Raw genomic sequence first — 23,565 nt, 5'->3', positions numbered from 1 at the left:
TGCTTCCCTTTCTCTCCCAGCAGCCATTAACTGTACCGTTGTTGATAGAAGTGATAAAATCTAGGAGAAACATTATTCACAAACAATTCGAGAGAAGCACACCTTGAAGATAGAAGAAATTTTAGCTATAATAATATTGTATTATCTTTTACATGCCTCGGATTTGATAAAATACAATACAATGTAGTTTTAAATTAAAAATAGCAGGTTTGCATGAATATTACCCTAATAATCAGCTACAAAAAGATTTTATGGATGAGAACAGATGTTTTATTATTTTGAATAAAATTATTTTTCATTTTTTTTCCACAGAAAAGTCATCCTTATACATGAGACCTATGGACCTGGATGACTAGCCGAGTACTTGACATACTTTTCAACAACATGACGATTTTGGACTTTTCGACCTTTCTGGTATTCGCGGATCCATCAACCAGTCTTTTAAACATAAGCCAGGTCAGTTAATCCTATATCTTACCGGTGAAGTTAAAATTGAGTTTGAAATGTATGTGTAAGAAGAATTTTGTTTTCTAATAATCACAGCAAGTTATGAAAAAGTAAGATATTTTTACTGTAGTGTATGAATGACCTTGTCAATATCAGTCAAGGTCATACAAGTACACAATTTGGAATGTAATAGCTATAAGTACACGTTGATTATCTGGATTTCAAGACCTCCCCCCAGGGATACATTCGTGGAGAGAAAAGATACACTCACAGAGGGAGACTGAGTGCCAGTAATTTTGTTATGATCCCTCCCCTGGGGACTATAGCCCTATCAGCTGATTAACGCTCCCACGGCCATCTACCCTTTCTACACTCCAGCATCTGTACAAATCCATGCAAACAAATCACTACATATCCCTGTATATACCTTTAATCCACAAACACTTAAGTCATTTTAGACATGAACATTAAGGTTTTTACGTCTGAAAACAATGAAAAGTCTCCTGTTCAAGTGGCCAATCAACAAGCTGTCTATTCTTTTTATCTCTTTTGATACCACAGTACATCTTGATCTGCTTTCTATTTCTTCTTTTGCCATTACAAGCTTTATATTAGATCAGCCTAGGTTAAAAGATAACTTGCAACAGTAACATCGTTAGGGACCAATAGACCCGAACTGCTCAACTAGCTCTTACTATGTGATCATAATTACATCACATACACTAACCTAAGTCACAAACAAGGGGTCTATTGAACATTACGTACATAGCTTGACTGCTACCATATATCCCTATGTTTCGTATATATTTCCCATCATCTAGGCTGTAATTTAGCCATTTCATACCTTATAGACCTTGAATAAATTAACCCAGAATCGAGCCACCCTTAATGTAATATTGTATGTTCTTGGTATTTAGAAACAAGGTAATCAAATTAAAGATCATGTTTGAAAAATTTGACCTAGATCCTTTTTGGTGAATCTGACCTTTACTTAAGGTAAAGGTCATTTGTTTGAACAAATATGAAAACTCATCACTCTAACATGGTATAATGCTTACTATATCAGGTATTTAGACTTCTTACAAATGTTATTTAGAAGATGTTGATTACAGATTTTAGCTTAATTTATCCATATAACCTCTAAGGTCAAGGTCATCTATTAAACACAGAAGCCCTTCACTAAATGCTTTATAAGTCTGTCTTGGCCTCATTGTTATAGAAAAGGAGCCTTTTTCTATATATATATGTGAAAGTTTCAGAACATATAGAGTCTGTGCTGCTAAAATCTGAGTCCAACTATCTATCGATGAGAAGCTATATTTCAACTATCATTGAAATCTAACGCAGCAATGTATTGGCTCATCCTCGGATAATGACCATAATAAGATAAATTGGTCCCTGTCTGCCATCCCAACACTCTCCTATCATCTCTGACATCAAGCCTAACAGTAAACCAAACGTATTCTACCAGATTCTCATCTTTTGTTGTTAAAATCAATTTGTTTCTGCTGGAACTGATAGGCCTGTGTTATTGGAATGCAATCAGAGCATAGATAAATTGTATGATGTGACGATAGCAAAGACCAAATATATAACAAAATTACCTAACTTTCAGCAACGGCTCCGAAAGAACTTAAACAAAGCTATTGATCGATCAGAAAAATTTACTGCAACACAAAAAGATGGATTTAAGTAATAACTACTAAACCTTTGTAGTATCTCCAGAATATTCATGATATATAATCTAATTAATGGCCTATAAAATAAAGTCCTTGATATACATAGTGTATAAAAAATACATCATGTATATAAACACATTTGGTTTCATTTTCCTGACAGAGAAGTAGACATTTCATACATACTATATTTGATCAAATAAGCTCACCACCCCCTTTTCAATGCCCCATGTTACCATGAAATTCAATCTTTGTTAAGTGGCCGCTTAATTTTTCAAGCACGTAGGACAAATACTTATAAGGTTGAAAATAGACCAGATATTTCGGCTTGCGGCATGCTGGGATGAAGGACTGCCAAGTTTGTTCAAATGAATGGCATTGGCCTTGATTCAAGGTCAAAGGGGCTAAAATCTTTGAATATTGCCTTTTTGGGGGCTTTTATCATCCTGGGATGGTTGATCAAATGGATGACCTTCACCTTAGTTCAAGGCCATATGGTATAAATAATATAATAACTATATCAACCATTATTCACTATTGGTTTGACTTAGTCAACGTATTGCATAGCATATAAACTCACCTATTGTTGTTAGTTTGTTGATTATGTGCTTAAAATTTAAAGGTATATTTAATGATAATACTTCATTAACGCTCAAGAAAAACTAGAAACATCTATCTAAAGATTGTAATTATATTTCTAGACCTTTAATATGTTTCTTTCAATCAATTTACATTTAATTCATATTAATTGACACTTTTTTCTCTCTGCAGACACAATATATCAATATAAGTAAATGCGAAGCGTTTAAGTGCAATTTACCGACTGCTCCATTGGGTTTATCATCTCATAAACTAAGCAAACTAATTATATAAGAGGTTAATATCTATATTTACAATATTTTCTTTAAACAATCAAATCAACAAAAATGTATGATTTATAGTAACATTTTCTATTTTTCCCTTTATTTTTTGCCAGGTTTATTTAAACTAAGAAGATTTCATACATCTCTATATAAAAGTGAGTGCCTGACGTAGGGTGAGAGATCATGTTTCAGGACTGAGGAAGTAGGAAGTGAGAGTTGTTGTACACACATACACTATCTCTCTCTATCAAAGCATTCCCTAAAGCAGCTAGAATCTTCATCAGATAGACACAGTGGAATTTGTAGGGGAGGGCTTACTCATCCTCTCTCTCTGTTTATACACCAATAGAGATCCAACCTTTGTTTTTATACAACTACTGCTGATAATTCTATCCATTTATTGATGGCGAGTTAAGTGTTTGGACATGCAGATTCAAAATTTCCTGATGGTAAACGTGTCTAAATATTACAATGGTATATGTGAAAACTTTTATTTATTTAGAAAAAAAATGTGGGATATTTTTGTTCATCTGTATGAAAAATCTAAGTGTTCTTTCCATAAGGGATACAAAAGTCTAGAGTGAAGACAATGTCTTGTGGATTAATTGATGTTATAAACCTTATCTTTACTATTTATTGAATTAGGATAATTCCTCTGTAATCTACAATTATATGCATAATTTTGCTTTCCTCACTTTAAATATAATGCCAATGTCAGTCTGAAACAAAATAGTGCAATTATACCTAGTTAGTTGGTAATCATGATCAGTGATATGAAACAAATATAAGATTCCACAGGATCAATATAACACTGTGTGTGTTGTAAATTTTCTAAACAGATCATGAATTAAAATTTTGTTTTCAAATCATTGGTATGATGGGATCAGTTATTCGATCAGACTTCAAAAACACTATTTTACATGTTAAGATGTTTAAATTCAACCAAATAACATGCATTTAAACTGTAGAAAGTACTGTAAATTTAAAAACCAAAGGTCACATTTAATACTCAAGGTCACACAACACCAAAGGTCACACAACAGCAACATTCAAGGTCAAATAAAACCAAATTCACAGCACTATGGTCAAATAACACCAAATATGTCCAAAGTCAATTTCATGAACGAAAGAAAGGCACAAAACACTAAGTAATAATGCTAATTACAAATTAAAGTCATGAACAGTCACAACTGGCAATTGTCTGCAGAAAATTTTATCAGTAAAGAACAAATTAGTCTAGTTAAAGACCACCCTATGAATCTTTCGATCTTATCTCAAAGTATTTTGGCGTAAAAACAATGTATAGAAAGGCTGTTCCTCCCAGTAATAGCTTTTCCAGGTAGACTCAAACTTGGTATTTCCTGTTCAAAGTTTACTAAGCCTTGCAAAATCTGCAGAAACAACAGATGACTGGAAATGCAACTGCACCATGTGTTCAATACATGTAGGCGGCTAGCTTACAGATGCACCATTGTAACACAGGGAGTATATACACCTACATACACCATAGCCATTGCCTAATCTTTTACAATTATACAAAGTTAATTAATAATGATAATAACTGATAGTCTTAAAAGCCTGTAGAGTATTGTGCCAATGCAATGTTAAAGCAAAGCTTCCTTCTGAAACTGCTAGGATCCTAATGAAATTAGGAAAGGAGCATTGCCCAATATTTCTTATTTACAAAGGTAGAATAATACATTAGGGGCAACTCTCAATATCTATTGAACAAAAATTGTATTGGACCAACCGTTTATATGTATTCACAGGACAGAATCAGTATAAAACTTTCAGGTATGTCAAGGCCAACAATTCAGTACATCACAAGATGAAGGAGATCATAGACCCGATACCTGCTGCATCATGCCAACAGTTATTACCACTTCCCTGACTGTCTGACCTGTAATTGACTCTGAAGTGACTGGCCATTGGCACCTTCACTAATATCTGGTCATAACAGAAAGCGGTGATTACTGATAGTCATAACAAAAAATGGTAATTCTTTCTTAGTGTGTCTAACCTACAGACACAATATATGACTGACATAGCATGTGAACCAAGCATCAGGCAAAACAAAAGCCAATTAGCCAGTGCTAATGCCAATGAAGCTATTATGAAACTTTCCTAAAGACAATTGATATGCAGTGGTTTTTAGGGCATCATATGGTCATCACATGCCAGGCATTAGTGGTGGAGGCCAAAAGGCAGAGTTCCAACATGATATCCAAAGACGACAGGACCAGACAGACATTGGGAAATTAATAAATGTACCCCATATTTCATGGCAGCCGCATATTCAAAACATTATTCTTGAATGGGCACAAGAAATTGTACTATAAAGACTTCACACTTTGCCAATGCCACCAAGAGGTCGAGGTCTAGTGGTCAAATGTCAGTTGTTTTCTTTAGGACTTTGCCAACATGACTCCAATTGTGTGAACATAACTGAACTCAATGAACAAGAATCCTATATATACCAGAGGACATTTCCACAGACCGAAAAATAAATGCCATGAAAAAATATTGTGAAACAATTAGAGCTAGACTTTGTATGTACCATGTAGTATAGTACTATTACCAGAGAGCACAACAATGTTTTGCCAGTTTCATCAGTGGTAACAGACAATTGTCTTTAACAGTAACTGTCAAACGTCACAGACCTTATCATCAGGCTCATCTGAAAACTCAGTCCATTGGGAAATAGTTTCATTTGCAACAACTTGAGATATAGTCTTTGATATTTCTAAGATGGCCAGATATGACAGATAATTTTGTAAGGAAACCAGAAGTTAGGGCTTTTGACGTCATGCAACTCTGCTGGAACACTTCTGGTATGAATGGTTGGACCTTGGCTTAATCAACCTGCCATATGCAGAGACCAAGCAGATCCTGTTATTGAACAGATAGATAAATTAACTTGATTACAGAGCAGACAATCAGAAAAGGGTGAGAAACCTTACCTATAGGTGCTTCCACTAATACACTACAGCACTGTTTTAGCATCACAATCGAATGCTCACTGCACATCTGGTAAGTATTGACTAAAATCCCTGGCATTGTCTGTTTACGTAATTATGTAGAAAATATTGTCCACATAATGGAATTTCATAACAAACATGCTGAAAAACAAAAGATGTTGCCAAGCAACACAATTTATCATCACAACCATTTTTTCTGCTGCATTCAGTATATTGGTTTTGGTTGTAATACAAAGCAGTAAATACCAGAAATGATAATTTGTTGGTTGAACAAGGTGATATAAGGGCAGTGGTAATAACTAATTAACTTGAGTTTGATTTAGTTTTGATAGTTTAACGTCCTATTAACAGCCAGGATCAACCAATTAAGGATGTGCCAGGTCCATAGATGGTGGAGGAAAGTTGGAGTACCCAGAGTAAAACCACCAACTAGTGGTCAGTACCTGATAACTGCCCCATATGGGACTCAAACCCAGAAGTCAAGGGTTCGTGGTGAATATGTCTGAACATCTTAACCAGGTGGCCACTTCAGCCCCTAGTTTGTAGTTTACATGTACATATGAAGAAAGGGTTACAGCACCTTGTTATGTAACACCTTGTCTTACTTTCTAGACAAGCATTGGAGATGAGGCAAAAAATCATTCAGTTTCCAGAAGAAGCCAATACTGTAGCTTACAAACTAAATATGGCAGCATGTTTTTGTTCTCCTGATCAGGTAAACAGCAAGAATGATTGTAATCCAGCATATTTATGTAATCAGCATACACCAACAACTTAAAAGTACACTAATACACTAAATCATATCAATATCCTTTGTGTTACTTTAATAAGATAGGAAAACATATACTTTCCTACAGATGAAAAAACACATGAATCTATCGATAGAATTGCCACAGAAGTGAAAAGATGTCTGAAGAGAGATTCAAGTTTTGACATTGGCTGAGATGTCTGTCTACTTTGGCACCATATAGCCTACAGTATTTAATTCTCCCAACAGATTGTTTAACTTCCAGCATTTACACAAGATACACACATATTTATTTAATTATCTTCATTTACAAACAAACTGATGCATTTGTTTAGATATGCAGGAATTTGGGTGAGGGCCAGAAATATACAAAACAGTGATGTAGTTTTTGTTGTTTCCAGGAATGTGTGTGGGCCAGAAACATATAGCAAGCAAAATTGATGAAGTTGCAGCAGTTTGAAACTAAGATCAAAATGATAAGCTTGTTGCTATTTCCAGGAATTGATGTTTGGCAAGAAATTCATCAAGCAACAATGATGTACTTATTGCTGTAGAGGATTTTCAATAAGAATTAGAAATACATGAGCATCATACAATGACAATTCCTTGGATTTGTAAAGGGCTAAGAAATACACCAAATGTAAGACTTGTTGTTATTTCCAGAAATTGATGTTTGACAAGTAATCCTCCAGCAAGGAACAATAATGTACCTACAGTGGCTGTATGTGTACAGGAGTTTTGGTGAGGACCACAAACATGACAAGCATCATGCAGAGACAGTACCTTAGATTTGTGTGGGGCCAAGAAATACACAAAGCATCAACAATGCACTTGTTGTTGTTCATTGTGATTTGTGTGGAAGAAAAATACACACAAAATGCAAGTGATGAAGTTGTTGCTGTGTCAATGATGTTTTTGCAAGAACCTGACCTTGAATTTGTGTGGGTCCAAGAAACACTGTATAGCAAGTTATTTCGCAAGCCAAAATTTTCAATATTTGGATTTAAAACTAGAAAATTAAATTTTAACTAATCAAAATTTCACAGTTTGGTTTGAGGTGTATATAATTCAGCCAATTCTAATATAAAAATTCCACTACCAAGGTGATTGCCAGCAAAATTTTGAAAATAGCAATGCCCGCAAAAATAGCCAGCTATACAATATACTAAGCTTCAAAGATGAACTGTTGTTACTAGCAATCTGTGTAATAATATATCAAACTTTAACTGATGTAGATACCTATTCATGTTTTCTCAATATCTACCGATCTCTACACTCCAAACCAACTGAACATTCATTCCATAATACTGACCTTGTAGTCGGGACCAATAGGTTTCTTGCACTCCTCACAATTGTGAGCGAACTGCTCCTGGTAGCAGGGGATACAGTAGGGGTTCTCCTCTTTGAGGATGTAGCGACAAGCAATCAGCTTCTTATCACAGTTATGGCAAGCCAAATGGTCTTTGTGGTAGTTCTGCTCCATGGCTTTCGTATATTCCCCAGAAAATATCAACTGAAAAATTCAAAGCAGAAATTTTGATAATAAAATATTTTCATATCAGGTTTCTAAAAGAAAAAGAAATATATTCATATCAGGAAAAATGTCTTACAGCAATCAATTCATGTTTGACATTTATTTTGGTTGTTAAAGTGAATAGTCGGGCAAAGAAAACCAGTCTAAATGCGTTCATTGGCCTTCCAAAAGTTCTCACATATTAATACGACGGTCAAGTTCTGCTTAGTTTCCCAGTTCTGACCATTAAAGTAAAGAAAAGTTGAAAGCATTGAAAGCGAGGCTGCGTGGAAATGTAGCCACGGACATAGTGAGCCGGGAGGACGTTTTAGAATTTCTATACTTTAAATTAATTTCTTCGTACGCAGACAGATTTTGACGAGAGATTTTATTTTTCCATTTCATAAGAAATTATACTGGATACATTCACACCATTTTTACCGACTTTAGCCATCCTTGCCCGACTGTTCACTTTAATGTAATCGAAAAAATCTTTGTCAGTAAATATGTTTTTACTGGGTTTGTTAAGCCCCTTGTTCAGTAATGAGTCCAAATGTCTCAATCTTATGTTTTGCAAGCCTCAATTTAAATTTTTACATCATGTCTTTCTCAAGTGATTTGAGACAAAATCTCCAATCATCAGTGTGAATTTTGGAAATAACACAAAAATGTAACAGTGGTCAGAAACGGTTAAGGGGATTTTTCACTGGAAAACTGGAACTATCTCCAACAATAAATAAAGACCTCTCAGAAACATTTAGAAAGAATGTAAATATTACTTATGAAACAGTGTAATAATATTATGACATATAGCTGTTTTATTTTTCTGTTGATTTCGTTCATTTGATTTTTTTGAAAGAAATCCATTTCAATAACCAGAGAAGATCAGTGGTTGCAATTTTGGATTTAGATCAACAAGTGTATGTGCAAGTAACATAAGAAACCAAAGAGAAAATCTCATTATAGAAGCCTTGTGATTACTTATGTTTTATTACCATAAGCTATGAAAAACAAGAGGCCCAAAGGGCCTTAATTGTATATGGTGTCACTTTGTCAGGACCATGTTAGGATCATTTTTCAATTTCTTTCAACAAATTTAATTTCAAACAAGAGGCCCAAGGGCCTTAACATATAGGAAATTAATTAGATATAGTGTCATGGTAGCCATCTTCGATTTGGGATCAACCAGAGATGTAACAACACATTGTCGGGACCATGTCAGGATCATCTCATGCAAGTTTCAGCCAAATCGCACCGGTAGAACTTGCGAAGAAGTTCAAAATGTTGGCGGCTGTGGCGGCCATCTTGGATTTCGGATTGACCCGAAATATAACAACACTTTGTCGGGACCATGTCAGGATCATTTCATGCAAGTTTCAGCCAAATCGCACCAGTAGAACTTGAGAAGAAGTTCAAAATGTGTTTTCAAGATGGCGCTGTGGCGGCCATCTTGGATTTCGGATCGACCAAAAATAACAACACTTTGTCGGACCATGTCAGGATCATTTCATGCAAGTTTCAGCCAAATCGCACCGGTAGAACTTGAGAAGAAGTTCAAAATGTATTTTCAAGATGGCGGCTGTGGCGGCCATCTTGGATTTCGGATTGACCCGAAAAATAACAACACTTTGTCGGGACCGTGTCAGGATCATTTCATGCAAGTTTCAGCCAAATCGCACCGGTAGAACTTGAGAAGAAGTTCAAAATGTGTTTTCAAGATGGCGGCTGTGGCGGCCATCTTGGATTTCGGATCGACCCGAAATATAACAACACTTTGTCGGGACCATGTCAGGATCATTTCATGCAAATTTCAGCTAAATCGCACCGGTAGAACTTGAGAAGAAGTTCAAAATGTGAAAGTTAACGCACGGCGGACGCGGACGGCGCACGGCGGACGGCGGCGGCGCACGGCGGACGGCGGACGACGACGGACGAAACATGACGACTATAGGTCATCCTGACCCTTCGGGTCAGATGACCTAAAAATTACAATGAAAGCAATTTCTTCTTCCATGAACCTAACACTTATCTGTCATTTCATAGTCGGAAGCAAATCATTTACAAATTTAACTTTTTAACCTCATCACAAAAGTAAAGCTCTAAACATCATTAATGGTGTCCATGTAGCAAAGAGAGTAAGAAATTATTGCAATTATAGAAATTGAAACAGAGCCAAATGGGCTGTTAACCTTCCAAGTAGCGTTTGATCACCGAGTTACAATAATAAAACTCACTGTTTACATATACCAGCTCAAATTAGTTCTAACCCATGAAGTACATAAACACACCCCTCATCCCAAAACTTCTCTCTTCATATCCAGATGAGATTCTAACCCTCATTCGTACATAACAAAACAATCCTATGGCGACAAATCCAAACATGTATCTCAAAACAACTCCAAATTTTGCATACATCAATGTCCAAAACATCAGTGTCAAACAACTCCAAAACATCAGAAGTCAAAACAACTCTGAAGATCCAAATACTCCAAATTTTGTTGACAATGTCAAATATCTAAATACAATGTCAAAAAAACAAACTACAAATACTTGCATATGCCAGAAACTGAACATCTGCTAAGAGTTGAATTTTGTTAACACATATTGGCAAGTCAATAATTTTTAATATAATTAATTTCCTTTTTTAAGTACAAATGATGAATGCGAACCTAGTTTATTCACTATCAGGTAAAAACTCGTTTAGTTTATATTTGATCTTGAACCTAGACAGCTCAGAAATTTAGTTTCCCAAGAAGTCCATTTTAGTACAACAACCTCTCAAAACAAAATTTCAAAGATGCGTTCATTATTTTCTGAGAAATAGTGTTGTAACAAATTTCAATTGTCACAATTCAATTACTATAATATGGGTTGAAGAAATATCTTGGAGGTATTCATTTGAGAAAATACCTAGAACACAACATTTTTGGATACCAAAATGGACAGACATCAGGACAGACAGTGATTAATATATCACCCAAGATACCAAACATCTTCCATTTAATGATTAACCTATGTTATTACCATCGCCCAACGTAGCAGCTAGGCCTTACCTAGCCAAGCATGGATGGATGATCAGATGGTTTCTATTAAATAAATTAGAACCAAATTTCTGATTAAAACAATTTCTGATTATATGTTACTCATATGTCTAAAATCAGTAATCAAGAATGTTTTGCTGCTAGTTTTATAGAACACATAGTTAATATCATGTTGAATACATCGCATACAGTAGAAAAACATTCACTTTAATAGTTATTTACTTAGCATCTTTACTTCATAACCATTAACCCCAGTGATGTTTTCTCTGCTATGCGGCATTCTACAAAACAATTCAGCACCACTAGGGTTAATACACTTGCTTATTAACCGTTAATATGAGTTTTCCTTGACCACTGATTACCCCATAATAAAATAATGACTTATAATATGATAACCCCTTTCTTCAGTGTGTATACATTTTAGTGGTTATCATATGTCATAGATTGTTTTATGTTAGCTTTAATTTCATTTTAGAGGTAGTCTTATTTTCCAAATAAATAATAGTACATTTTGAGCTGTAATCTTATTTTAGATTATCATAGCGGTAGTTATAGCATTATTTCTATGCTATACAGTCCTAACCTATCTTAGTGGTAGACCTATCTCATCACCAATTTAAGCAGAATAGTTTTATTCTAACTGTATAGTCTTACATATAAGCAGCAGTCCTAGTTCAATTTAACAACTATTTTAGCAGCTTATTCCTATTTGTGCAGTCCTACATTAACTGTTGTCCTTCTTTAGCGACAGCTGATTCATTACAATGCAGGATTTTGTATATTAGTGAAGAATACCTGTATATGAATATGCTCAGTTTATTTTATAGACTGATAATAAATGAAAATTTAATTTTGTTTAAAGCAGTATCTTATTGTTACCATGACAACCTGATGAGTTATTTCGCATCCATACCATAATCATCACTATACTCCTATGTTTCGTTTGAATTACTAGCTATTGCTGAGGTCTTTAAAACAAGATACTATTTCCAGTTTACATTTAAAATATCTTATCAGTTCATTTGATAACTCTTGTAACCTGTAACTCTTTAAATTTGCCTTTTGATTCAACATATTTAACTCTTCACTGAATAATACATAGGTCGCTTTCAAATTTTTGATTTTCTCCCTTACATTGTGTATTACATCAATCGTCTACTGCTGCAGCTTGACTTACCGGACAGAGGAAATAATTTCTAAATATCGCAGTAGTCCTGTAGAAATTGCCTGCTTCAGCTGCTGAGGATGGGGCCTATAAAGCTTTAACTTACTACCAACTCTATACTATAGGCAGTTTGTTATAAAATAAAAGCGGGCAGTGTGCAAAACCTTAACCATCAGAAATATTAGTGCAGTGTGCAAACATTTTTCCTGACCCACCTAACATAGAAAATAGCAAAATTATGATATGGAAGTGGGTAGGGGGTGTTTCCCCTGGGGAGGGGGAGAAATCAGCAGGGGGATGGAGGAGAGGTCATCAGGGGACAGAGGGAGGGGGAGAAATTATCAGGCAGGAAAACCGGGTGAATAGTTAGTAAACAGGAGGGGAGGAGAAATTATCAGGGGGAGGTTGACACGAACTTCCAGACACAGCTGCAATATATTTTTATTTTCTAAGGGCATCATCCTCATCATCTTGCTCATCACCTGGCTTTGTGAGTAAATATAAAGACTTCTGATAGAAGCGCGGGCTTGTTTTGCAATTTTTCGAGAGTTCTATTATAATGTTGTTTGTGTCTGAGGAGTTGAAGAATTTTTAACAGGATATTTAATTACTTATGACTAAGCTATCCAACCAATGGTTCTAACCTTCTACAGTAAAACAAGATTTATAATTTAGAATTATTTTATTTTTACACTCTTATAGTTATAAGATATTGCCAAATGAATAGATATACATTGCATCAAACAACTTTCATTTCTGCGACATGTTTTTAGTATTTTACCGTAGTAATTAATTATTAATTTTTCCCAAACCCTTATTTTTCATTATATAAAATTCAGCCTTATTGATATATTCAATCTTACCATGCTCAATGACGGCCAGCAGCTGACTAATATTTGAAAATTGCTAACAATGCAAATTTTCATGGTCTCACTTTTTATAGGTCTCACTTTTTTTATTATGGCTTGTGTACATGTACTGTATCAGGAGCATTCCTATGAAGTATAAGAATAGCTGATGAGCAGGTGTGTGGTATGTTCACCATATAGTATTTTTACCTACACTAAGAACCATTGTGTCTTGGTTTCAGGAGGTGGGGGAATGGGGGAGGACAGGGAGAGGGAGGGAGGGAAAGATTAGGCAAACAATATCTTTTATCCTTGAGGAATTCTGTTTACAGACAAGACAACAAGTTTCTAGGAAACAAATATAACTTTACTGTCATAGATATAGGAATGCTTCCAACAGCAAGTGCTTTCTGATGATTCCTTGTAACAGTATGCTGCCTGCAGACATCACAAATCTATATAGTGCTCTATTGAGTTAACCATTACTGATCAGATTGGATTCAAACTTTATTAAGAAGCAGATCAAAAATCTGTCAGAGAGGCCCTGTGATATGTTTTACAGATCAGCCAGGGTCATGCAAGGATGGCCTTCCATGTATGCAGACTCTGATTATGTCCTTGACCTAATTAAATCCAGATATGTCATTTGACCTGTACTTTTGTAATATGTCTGTCGTTGACAAAAATATCAGTGACAGATAATGTGCACACCCACGCATATCACAGTACAATCAGTGAGTGAAGTATGAGAGAATATTACAGCTTCTGGTGAAGAACAGATACTCTCTGGAGACAAAAATATTGAATGATGCACAGACAGCCTGATTAACTGCAGGCACACAAGTGGATGCTATCAGCTACTAAGCTACCAATGGATGGGGTATTTGATTTGTGCATAGTATGATATATGCCTTTTTTCACATTTGTCGGAGGCACATTGATTTTCTCCATAATGTTAACCTTAATATTAGACTTTCTTATGAACAGAATAGCGAAGATCAAAGTTCAAACAGATATCAATCAAGGGGGGCATAATATCATTAGCCAAACACTCGTTTGTTGGTTTGATTAACACATTTTTGCTTCTAGGCCTCCAAAACATTTCTGGTGGTAGACTGATGACTTTTATATAATGGAGTATACCTAGCTTCATTACAGGAATTTCATGAAGGTTTATATGATGCTGAATATAGACCTTCCTCTTAGACACTTCTGTTTTTATTATCTTAAATGGTATGTTCATATTTCTTAATTGCAGATTTTCAGGAATTTCTTAATAATATGCTTTTTCCAGTTGTTTCCACAAATTGATATAAAATCCAATCAAGGTTTGTTTAGTTAAAACTGAATTGAACCTGATGCAAAGATATTTAGCTGTTTTCATTAGCTCATCTGCTCAAAGGACAAATACTGTGAGCCTTATATATTTATTTATGGTGTGCTGCTCTTATCAAACCTACAGTGGCCTTGTAGTTAAGTTGTCTTGACATATTACCACAACCCCCCCACCTCCGGGTCATGAGTTTGATTCCTATGTGAGACAGTTGCCAGGTATACAGACTGCAGGTCCATGGGTCTTTGTCTGTGTAATCAGTACTCAACAAACAAACCTGTCATATCCTTGCATGACACTGGCTGTTAATAGGACATTAAACTAATAAAACTCACAAACCTGTTGTCTATCCATTGTCCTTCCATTAATTCTTCACCTTTTCCTTTAAAAAATTTCTTCTCAAAAATCAGATCCTAAGAGACCCGACATTAATCCGATAGCAATAATAATAAAGGACTTTCAAGCTTGTTCAAACGACATTCATTTAAGGTCATCGGGGTTATTACCTAAGGTTACATAAATTTGTTCAAATGAACGACCTTGATATTTATTTAGGTATGCTTAATTTTAAGAATTTTTAAATACAAGAGGCCTAGTTTCGACCTTGGGCCTCAGTAGAAAACACAATATGGCAAAGTAGCTGTTCAGAGCTTTTTCCGTTATGTAAAAATATTGCTCTATTTTTCCATTGGAAAAGGTATACTGGGTAAGCAAATAGTTATTTCTTGGGGTGAATTATTGTGACTTTTTACAGTAGATACCACTCACCCTAATCACCCTAAGTGATAGACACTTGTTAAACAAAGACTTCTCTATAGGGATACTTAACACTGAAAAGGCACAACCTTTAGAAAAGGAAGCAAGGTTCAACCGTGAAGTTCATATTGGTTATCTTAAATGTTTGTAAACATACACAAGCATGAAACTACTTTTATTTGTGAGTTATGGGATGATGAACTACAACTGGACAATGGCAAATTAAATAAAGTGTGCTATAACATTATGTTGTTGAAATTTACTGTTGTTCAGTTAGTGACAGCCAATTTGTCAGCGAATTAATATTCCTGCCATTTGAAAACAGTTCAATACCTTATTATGTTTGATTAAGGTTCCAAAAGAACATTTCATAGAATTGGTTTACTTCTATAAGGAATAGACATGTCATTATTGTCTAGAATGGAATAGCAATTTTAACAGTTATATCCACGTATTTGCCAGCATGCCAATTGTGACATCACAATTATAATGATTCTAACAACATACTTGCGAACCCTCCCTATTTTGGAGGGATCAAGACTTTCGATTTTGAACCCCTATTTTAGGTCATTTTAGCAAGTCCAAATTCTTTGTCATAAATGTCATATATATTAACAATTGTCAGCCATGCTGACATCTGATATCATGTCTTTGGGTCTTCTTGTTAATTAATGAGATAACTGCTTAAAGGCGTAGCGTATTTCACCCGTGACATTCAATGAAGGTTATGATATCAACTATTTCCAGTATATATAAGTGTACCTCTAAGAATACTGGAATATATTAGTAAACATATTTTCTCTTGCTAAAACAATCAGATGACAGGCTTAACCAGTATCTCCTCTGACCAAAGCCACTCTTTGAGAAAGTAGATATATAGACCCTGAGGTGCATAGATTTCAAACTGAAAGCCACTAAATGATTTAGAAGGAGTTTCAGGCTATCAATACAATTTGTATGATTCTACAAACAGCAAAACACTCCAAAATACCTTCAGTAGTTTCTATCACATGCGAAATGTTTATGACTGGAAGACACGAAAATAAAGTGAATTTTGACTATCACAGGATCTGGTGTGTTTGTTATGACGTCAATGTAAGATGGAGGGAGTAATTTCCGCGGTAAACAAAACAACATTCCAGACTGCTGCCGTACACCACAGTGTTTGTTGACTCATGCCATCAGTACATTAACACAGCATCACTAATCTGTCGGCTGCATTCATCCAGCAACAAAAGTCAGAGTCAAACCGACTCAGTACATTAATAGGATAAATATGTTACTTATCAATCTGATGAGCTCAATTAGTGAAATTCTGCTTTATTTAAGAACTATGGATTTAAAATCTTTTTGTTTTATTTCTCTGACGATCTATTGAATAATCTCTAAAATTGCAAAGAATAAGTTACCTTAATTTCAATATCGATAAATGATTTAAGTTTTTTTTTGCTCTTATAACTTTCAAGTCAACTCTAGAATAGCTGGCGTAACAAAATTAAAGTCACAGACTCATAATAACTCCTATCACTTAACTGAAGGAAAAATCAGAAATATGTCCGCCAATTCTGTTGACGCACAGACTTTTCTCTGTCGGCATGATTGCATGATCTATCTCTTTGATACCTCACAGCACTACTAAGTATGCTTGGAGCATTATTGGAGCTAATGATAAGCAAAATATACCTATGCGTAAATTATTATTAAAATTTACCACCAAATCAGTATGATCAAATTAAACTCAGATAACTTGTCTGAAGGCAATTATATAGGAGCCTAACATACACGTATTTAACATAGAATTAGAGTTCTACATTTACTACTAGCTCTTCACATCTGAGCTGTGATGGCCTAGTGGTTCAAGTGTCCAATATTTGTTTGTAGCTTTCTACCTCCTGGTTTCGTTGGCCTCATAGTGTCTGAAATTCTACCACAATCCCTCCACCTATACTTCACACAGAGATGGTCTATGTAGTTAGGGTGTCTGATATTCTACTACTTGATGGCAAAGTTAGGGATGAAAGCATAAAACAAACCATCCAAACCGACCTCGTAGTAGAAACATTTAGAAGTGATCAACGTCCTGACGGTAACATATCCTTCTTGCATTTCAAACAAACAGATCGCTTTCCCAGATCTGTTTCTAAATAGCATTTAGAGAACAATCAAAACGAAAACATGTCAAGAGCTCTATGGCTGATGAGTATTTAGCTTTATGATTTTACCAGCATGCTGGTTACATAGTCATAGACGTACTGATTACAGCCATTTTGTATATATGTACATACCTGTGTAATGATTTTAAAGGTTCCAGAAAATAATCAACAGAAATGGTGTGAGAGCATACCCAGGATATAATCAAATAGGTTTTTCTGCTGCTGTTCATTTGTATTGATTTACGAATTGGTAGAGCCAATGTATCTCTCAATCATAAAAATACAGTTAGGGAAATGGAGGACATGAAACTGACTGTGAATGGTCATAATGATACGGACAGGGACACATGGTCATAATGATACGGACAGGGACACATACAAGTCTGATACACACAGACATGGTCATAATGATACGGACAGGGACACATACAAGTCTGATACACACATACAAACATGGTCATAATGATACGGACAGGGACACATACAAGCCTGATATACACAGACATGGTCATAATGATACGGACAGGGACACATACAAGTCTGATATACACACACAACTTCAGTCATAATGATACGGACAGGGACACATACAAGCCTGATATACACACACATGGTCATAATGATACGGACAGGGACACATACAAGTCTGATATACACACACAACTTCAGTCATAATGATACGGACAGGGACACATACAAGTCTGATACACACAGACATGGTCATAATGATACGGACAGGGACACATACAAGTCTGATATACACAGACATGGTCATAATGATACGGACAGGGACACATACAAGTCTGATATACACACACAACTTCAGTCATAATGATACGGACAGGGACACATACAAGCCTGATATACACACACAACTTCAGTCATAATGATACGGACAGGGACACATACAAGCCTGATATACACACACAACTTCAGTCATAATGATACGGACAGGGACACATACAAGCCTGATATACACAGACATGGTCATAATGATACGGACAGGGACACATACAAGTCTGATATACACACACAACTTCAGTCATAATGATACGGACAGGGACACATACAAGCCTGATATACACACACAACTTCAGTCATAATGATACGGACAGGGACACATACAAGCCTGATATACACAGACATGGTCATAATGATACGGACAGGGACACATACAAGTCTGATATACACACACAACTTCAGTCATAATGATACGGACAGGGACACATACAAGCCTGATATACACACACAACTTCAGTCATAATGATACGGACAGGGACACATACAAGCCTGATATACACACACAACTTCAGCACAAAATGGACAAACGCTCAGGAACAACAATGCAATTTCAGAGAGGGACACACAGGTACAACAATGGATATGTTGCCTGTTTTGATTGCAAGTTTTGGGAGGCTGCAGTACGTCTCACTGTAATATTGGCACTATTGCCCATTAAACTAAAGCATACTGCTAAAGACAACAGACAGCACACCCCGCCACATCACATTCTACTGGCAACAGGCAACCAAGTGGACCCCTTCCCTTATGTTGAATGTGGATCGGAAACATAAATTAATTATCATTCTAATAGACTACTTGTAGATATAAGAAAGAATCAAATCATTTATTAAGAAAAGAAAAAAAACAAAATTCAGCTTCCTTTTATAATCATGCAAAGAGGGTAGCAGGTACAATTTTAATGTCCTCTATCTATAAGACAGCAGGCTCTTTTATACCTATTTTTTTAATTAAGGTCTCCAGGTTTCAATGAAACCAAGAGATGTGCAATTGTCCCAATAATATGTATGAACATGATTATACAAAAAGTTTTTGAGCATCTCTTTAAATATTATAGCTGACCATGGTGCAATACACCAATATTAAAATGTCTACTACACGTACATGTGCCCAGGCCTCGTCCATGTGTAATTTGGAGGAGATGCAACAGAACAGGAAGGAAAAGTATGAGACATGGGGAGGGGAGTGGGAGATGAGGAGGGGGAGTGGGAGGGGAGTGGGAGATATGGGGAGGGGAAGAGAGAGGGGAAAGGAGAGGGGATGTTGGCTCTGTAATCAACTTCACACCACAACTATGGCATTATTTTTCACATGTCTTGACTGAACTATAAATGTTACAGAATTTCAAATCAGTTCATAAACATGTCATAAAATGTCAAGGCCATGACATCCTTGTCAAAGGTCATGATGGAACCAGTCATGATAATTTATTGAGCCATACATTATAATTATACAAGTATATAGGCCTAAGGACAGAATCGGACTCCTGGCTATCCTTCCATCAGTTATAATTACATGTAATCCCCAGACACCATGGTATTTTTTCACAGCTCCACACTTTATCATAGAGGCATATGTTAAAGTCACAACAACTATATCTTATAGAAGCATGCCAACATCACAACATCCTTTATATAACCAGAAAACTTTCAGCATAGATTAGAGAAAATAGTCTCTATAATCACCCTTTTATGTATTTCCTTTGAATACAATATACTTTGTCCCTAATTTATATATGTTCTATATGTGATATTTGTTTATATGGATATTTTGTGACAATCCTTAAAGCTAATTAATTTTGTTCTTTTTGTATTTTGATAAAGGGGAATTTTAATTGCCAAGAAACTTTGATAATATTAATTATTACTATCCACACTTTTCAAATTACCTTTTTGCCCATACTAGCGAAAAATAATGTTCTCATGGTATTGGAATGTCACCAAAATCCCATTGTTTACACTTAACACAACTGTGTGCTGAACATGAAGTTATAAATGACAAGTACTTATAATATGATTACCACTTGAATCCATATATGTCTAACTGGCAAACATTTAACTGTTACTTCAGGGCCCAAACAGATGTAAAACAACATTACAAAATACAGACGCAAATCAACAATAAATCCATTCAGATATACAATACATAAAATAATAGTTACCTCGACAATATGAGAGATATATATATCCGTATAGAGTATAACACCACTTTAGCACACAGCAGACGACCAGTCGGTATTACAGTCTCAGTGAAAAAGGTCCCCGAGATGTCAAACCCTGTTGTTAAGTTACACTCCTAATCTCAGCCTACATTATCACATCCTGTAAATATTTTGAGCATGTCGCTGGAATTCGACAGTCAACCCCTATACTCTACATTAAAGTGGCATGTTTCTTACATTTTTTTGTTTATTTTTTTTATTTTTTTTTTTATCAATGATAGTAACAAGTTCAGGTTATAAAACTGATAGCTACTTAAGTCCTGATGGTTTACAAGGAAAGATGTAAATTTAACATACAGTTTAAATACTGTTAAGTGAAATGTTAATTTGAGCATTAATATACTGTAAAGATTGTTTGTTTCAATCAGAAAAAAAAGAAATCATATGGTCAAGGTATTGGAATAGAAATAGTATAATTAAAATATTTATTAAGGGTTTTAATTATCTTTTATAATGGACAATATCATGTTCCCTTTGACACAGACAGCATTAAGTATTACTTTGAAAATAATAAATATTCTGGAAGTGCCCATGCAGCAGGTAAAAGAGGGTGGAGATTTATTAGTCATGAGACTTTATTTATTGTATGTTTTGAGTCACAAGTGCAGGAAGTCTTGCTTTAGTTAGTTACCATATATACTCTCAATCCCTCTTAAGCCACAGTCGCCAAGTGGTTAAAATATCCTGACACATATTACCACTTCAAACCCATTAATGAAGAAGTAATAGCAAGGTACCTCAGGTTGGTGGTTTTTCATCCTGGTACTCTGGTTTTACTTACTTCCTAAACCAGGCATTTCCTACCACTACTCACAACCTTATATAGATACAGGCCTAACAGCAAAACACATATGCCAGCAATATCTTTCATAGATTCATACAACATCATCAAAATAGTTTCTCATCAACATATGTGAAGTGATCAATATTCATCAACCTTAAATACCAATCAATATTTCATATTGTTGCTGGCACATATATTGTTATCTTGCTAATTGACAATCAAAATCCATAAAACTCAAGATGATGGCATGCAATTTGTACATGAGGCACAGATATGTGTCGATACACACCTTGGAATTGAGAAAAAGACACAACAGCGGATTTGCACTAAAGTGTCTGTGTGTAGGAGTGACATAACTTTGTGGTTTAGAAGCCGGAGGGTTTGGCTATACCTTAGTGAGACATGGTTACCGTGGATACCACATTTGTTAAAGTCACAGATAATGAACTGAGAGATCCATAACAAACATGCTATGTGGTAGGACACATGGAGGAAGTTACTCCATCAAATAAATTAATTCACTTTGGTCAGCCAAGTTAGCATTCTCTATGACCTCAGCTTGAGTTATCTCCCTTTCTACAAATGGTCAAAATTGAAATAGCTAGGTGACATTAACCCTATTATTATGATTTACACACATAGTAAAAATGGTAAAATAAAGATATAATCTCTTTTACAAAACTTATCACAACGGGGAAAAAAACAAATTTTCATAATGAATGATTAATGGGCATGATAATTAAATTTTAGACAAAACTTTGGATGCCAGCAACAGTAAATTGTTGTCCTTGGTGAAAATGGTGACAATAAGTGTCATATTTACATATCAACAGCAAAAAAGTTCTAAATAAATTTTCCATTTAATTTTACAAAATCGTACCCAGTAATGATAGTTATTAACTTCATACCATCATAGCGAAAAAATTCATGACATTTTATCTGGCATTCTGAGCTGTACATGCATTATTACCTTGAGCATGCAACGATGTCATACATGCATAATTTCTCCCTCAGTATATCAGATGTGGCCAATGCACAAACTCTTCATAAAAACAATATGCATACACTTCTGTGCAGCGGTCCAACAGCATATAGCACTTTAGTGGATTACAAGGTTTATAATAAATGATGCACCTAGAGATAATTAAATTTGCATCAAAACATATATCAGGATCAACATTTTATTGATATTGGTTCAGTGGTTAAGGACTAGTCATTCAATATGTTTGAAAAGACGAATGACAACTGACAAACTTTCAGTATAGAGAAGTTCATCAATATGATGAGACTTAGGAGACAGAAAATATATTTTGTAACTTTTGATTGCAAGAAGATGGTCATATAACGGTTGTTACCAGTTTGTGGACACAAAAAATGAGAACATATATTTGCAGGAAAGCGATCTATCAAATCTGATATCGTTCTTACACTATATGATGGATTATGATGAGGAAATCTGGTGATATTACATAATGGTAAATAAATGTAGAAGCTAATCTCCCAAATTATGTGATGGTGTAGACAAAAAGCGTATGTTCACCATATGTCATGGTTTCCCGACTAACCGACAAACACACATTTACAATTGCGGTCATCATCATATATGAACTTGTGGTATAGAGATCTAAGATTGAACATGACATCCAGAACACAAATCCATGGGAAATTTCAGGACGTAAAATAACATCAATCTACTGGTGTACAGACGTTGATTGACAAACAATATAAGAAATTATTTTTATTGTTTTTATTGTTGTTTAAAAAACAAAGAAAATGAAAGGTGTAGCAGAATTTAGATGGACAGGTAAATTCTTCAAATTTAATAGGAACATCATAGGACCAATTGGCGGGTAACCAGCTGTCAATCAAACAATACATGACTTTGCATTTTGTATTGTGTATGTTACGTTGTTTCCTCTGACATTGAATAGGTACACGTGCATTTGCGAGCACGAGGAATGGCTATATTACACCTGGCAATCAGTCAATTAAGGAAGACTATGAAATTTGAGAACACTCTTTCATTACTTTCTGAGATAGAGCAAAAATGAATACCTAAAAATCAGATAGTAAGATGGCACCAAAGATTGTGATCAATACAAAGACTGATATATGCAGTACCCAAATAAACATGTGATCCCAATGATCCTGAATTGATCTCACAATACCTCATTTAAAAAAGAGGAAAAGGGCCTGAACCATTCATCTATTGCATGACTGCCTGGTAATACCAGTGAG

At 35.2% G+C, this 23,565-nt stretch overlaps 1 protein-coding gene across 4 annotated transcripts in view; it reads right to left on the bottom strand.

The window, feature by feature from the left end:
• The window catches only part of LOC138326799 (four and a half LIM domains protein 2-like), an 89,382-nt gene that overhangs the window by 22,043 nt on the left and 43,774 nt on the right, over nucleotides 1-23,565 (bottom strand). For all 4 annotated transcript variants that reach the window (XM_069272807.1, XM_069272802.1, XM_069272816.1 and 1 more), the window contains one exon: nucleotides 8,025-8,225. In XM_069272807.1, the coding sequence (XP_069128908.1) occupies nucleotides 8,025-8,225 (201 nt within the window). The remainder of the gene's footprint in view (nucleotides 1-8,024; nucleotides 8,226-23,565) is intronic.

This window comes from Argopecten irradians, chromosome 1 (assembly GCF_041381155.1).
Source record: "Argopecten irradians isolate NY chromosome 1, Ai_NY, whole genome shotgun sequence".
Taxonomy (NCBI): Eukaryota; Metazoa; Mollusca; class Bivalvia; order Pectinida; family Pectinidae; genus Argopecten; species Argopecten irradians.
Note: the sequence above shows the minus strand (reverse complement) of the source record. Positions and strands in the feature narration are given on the sequence as shown.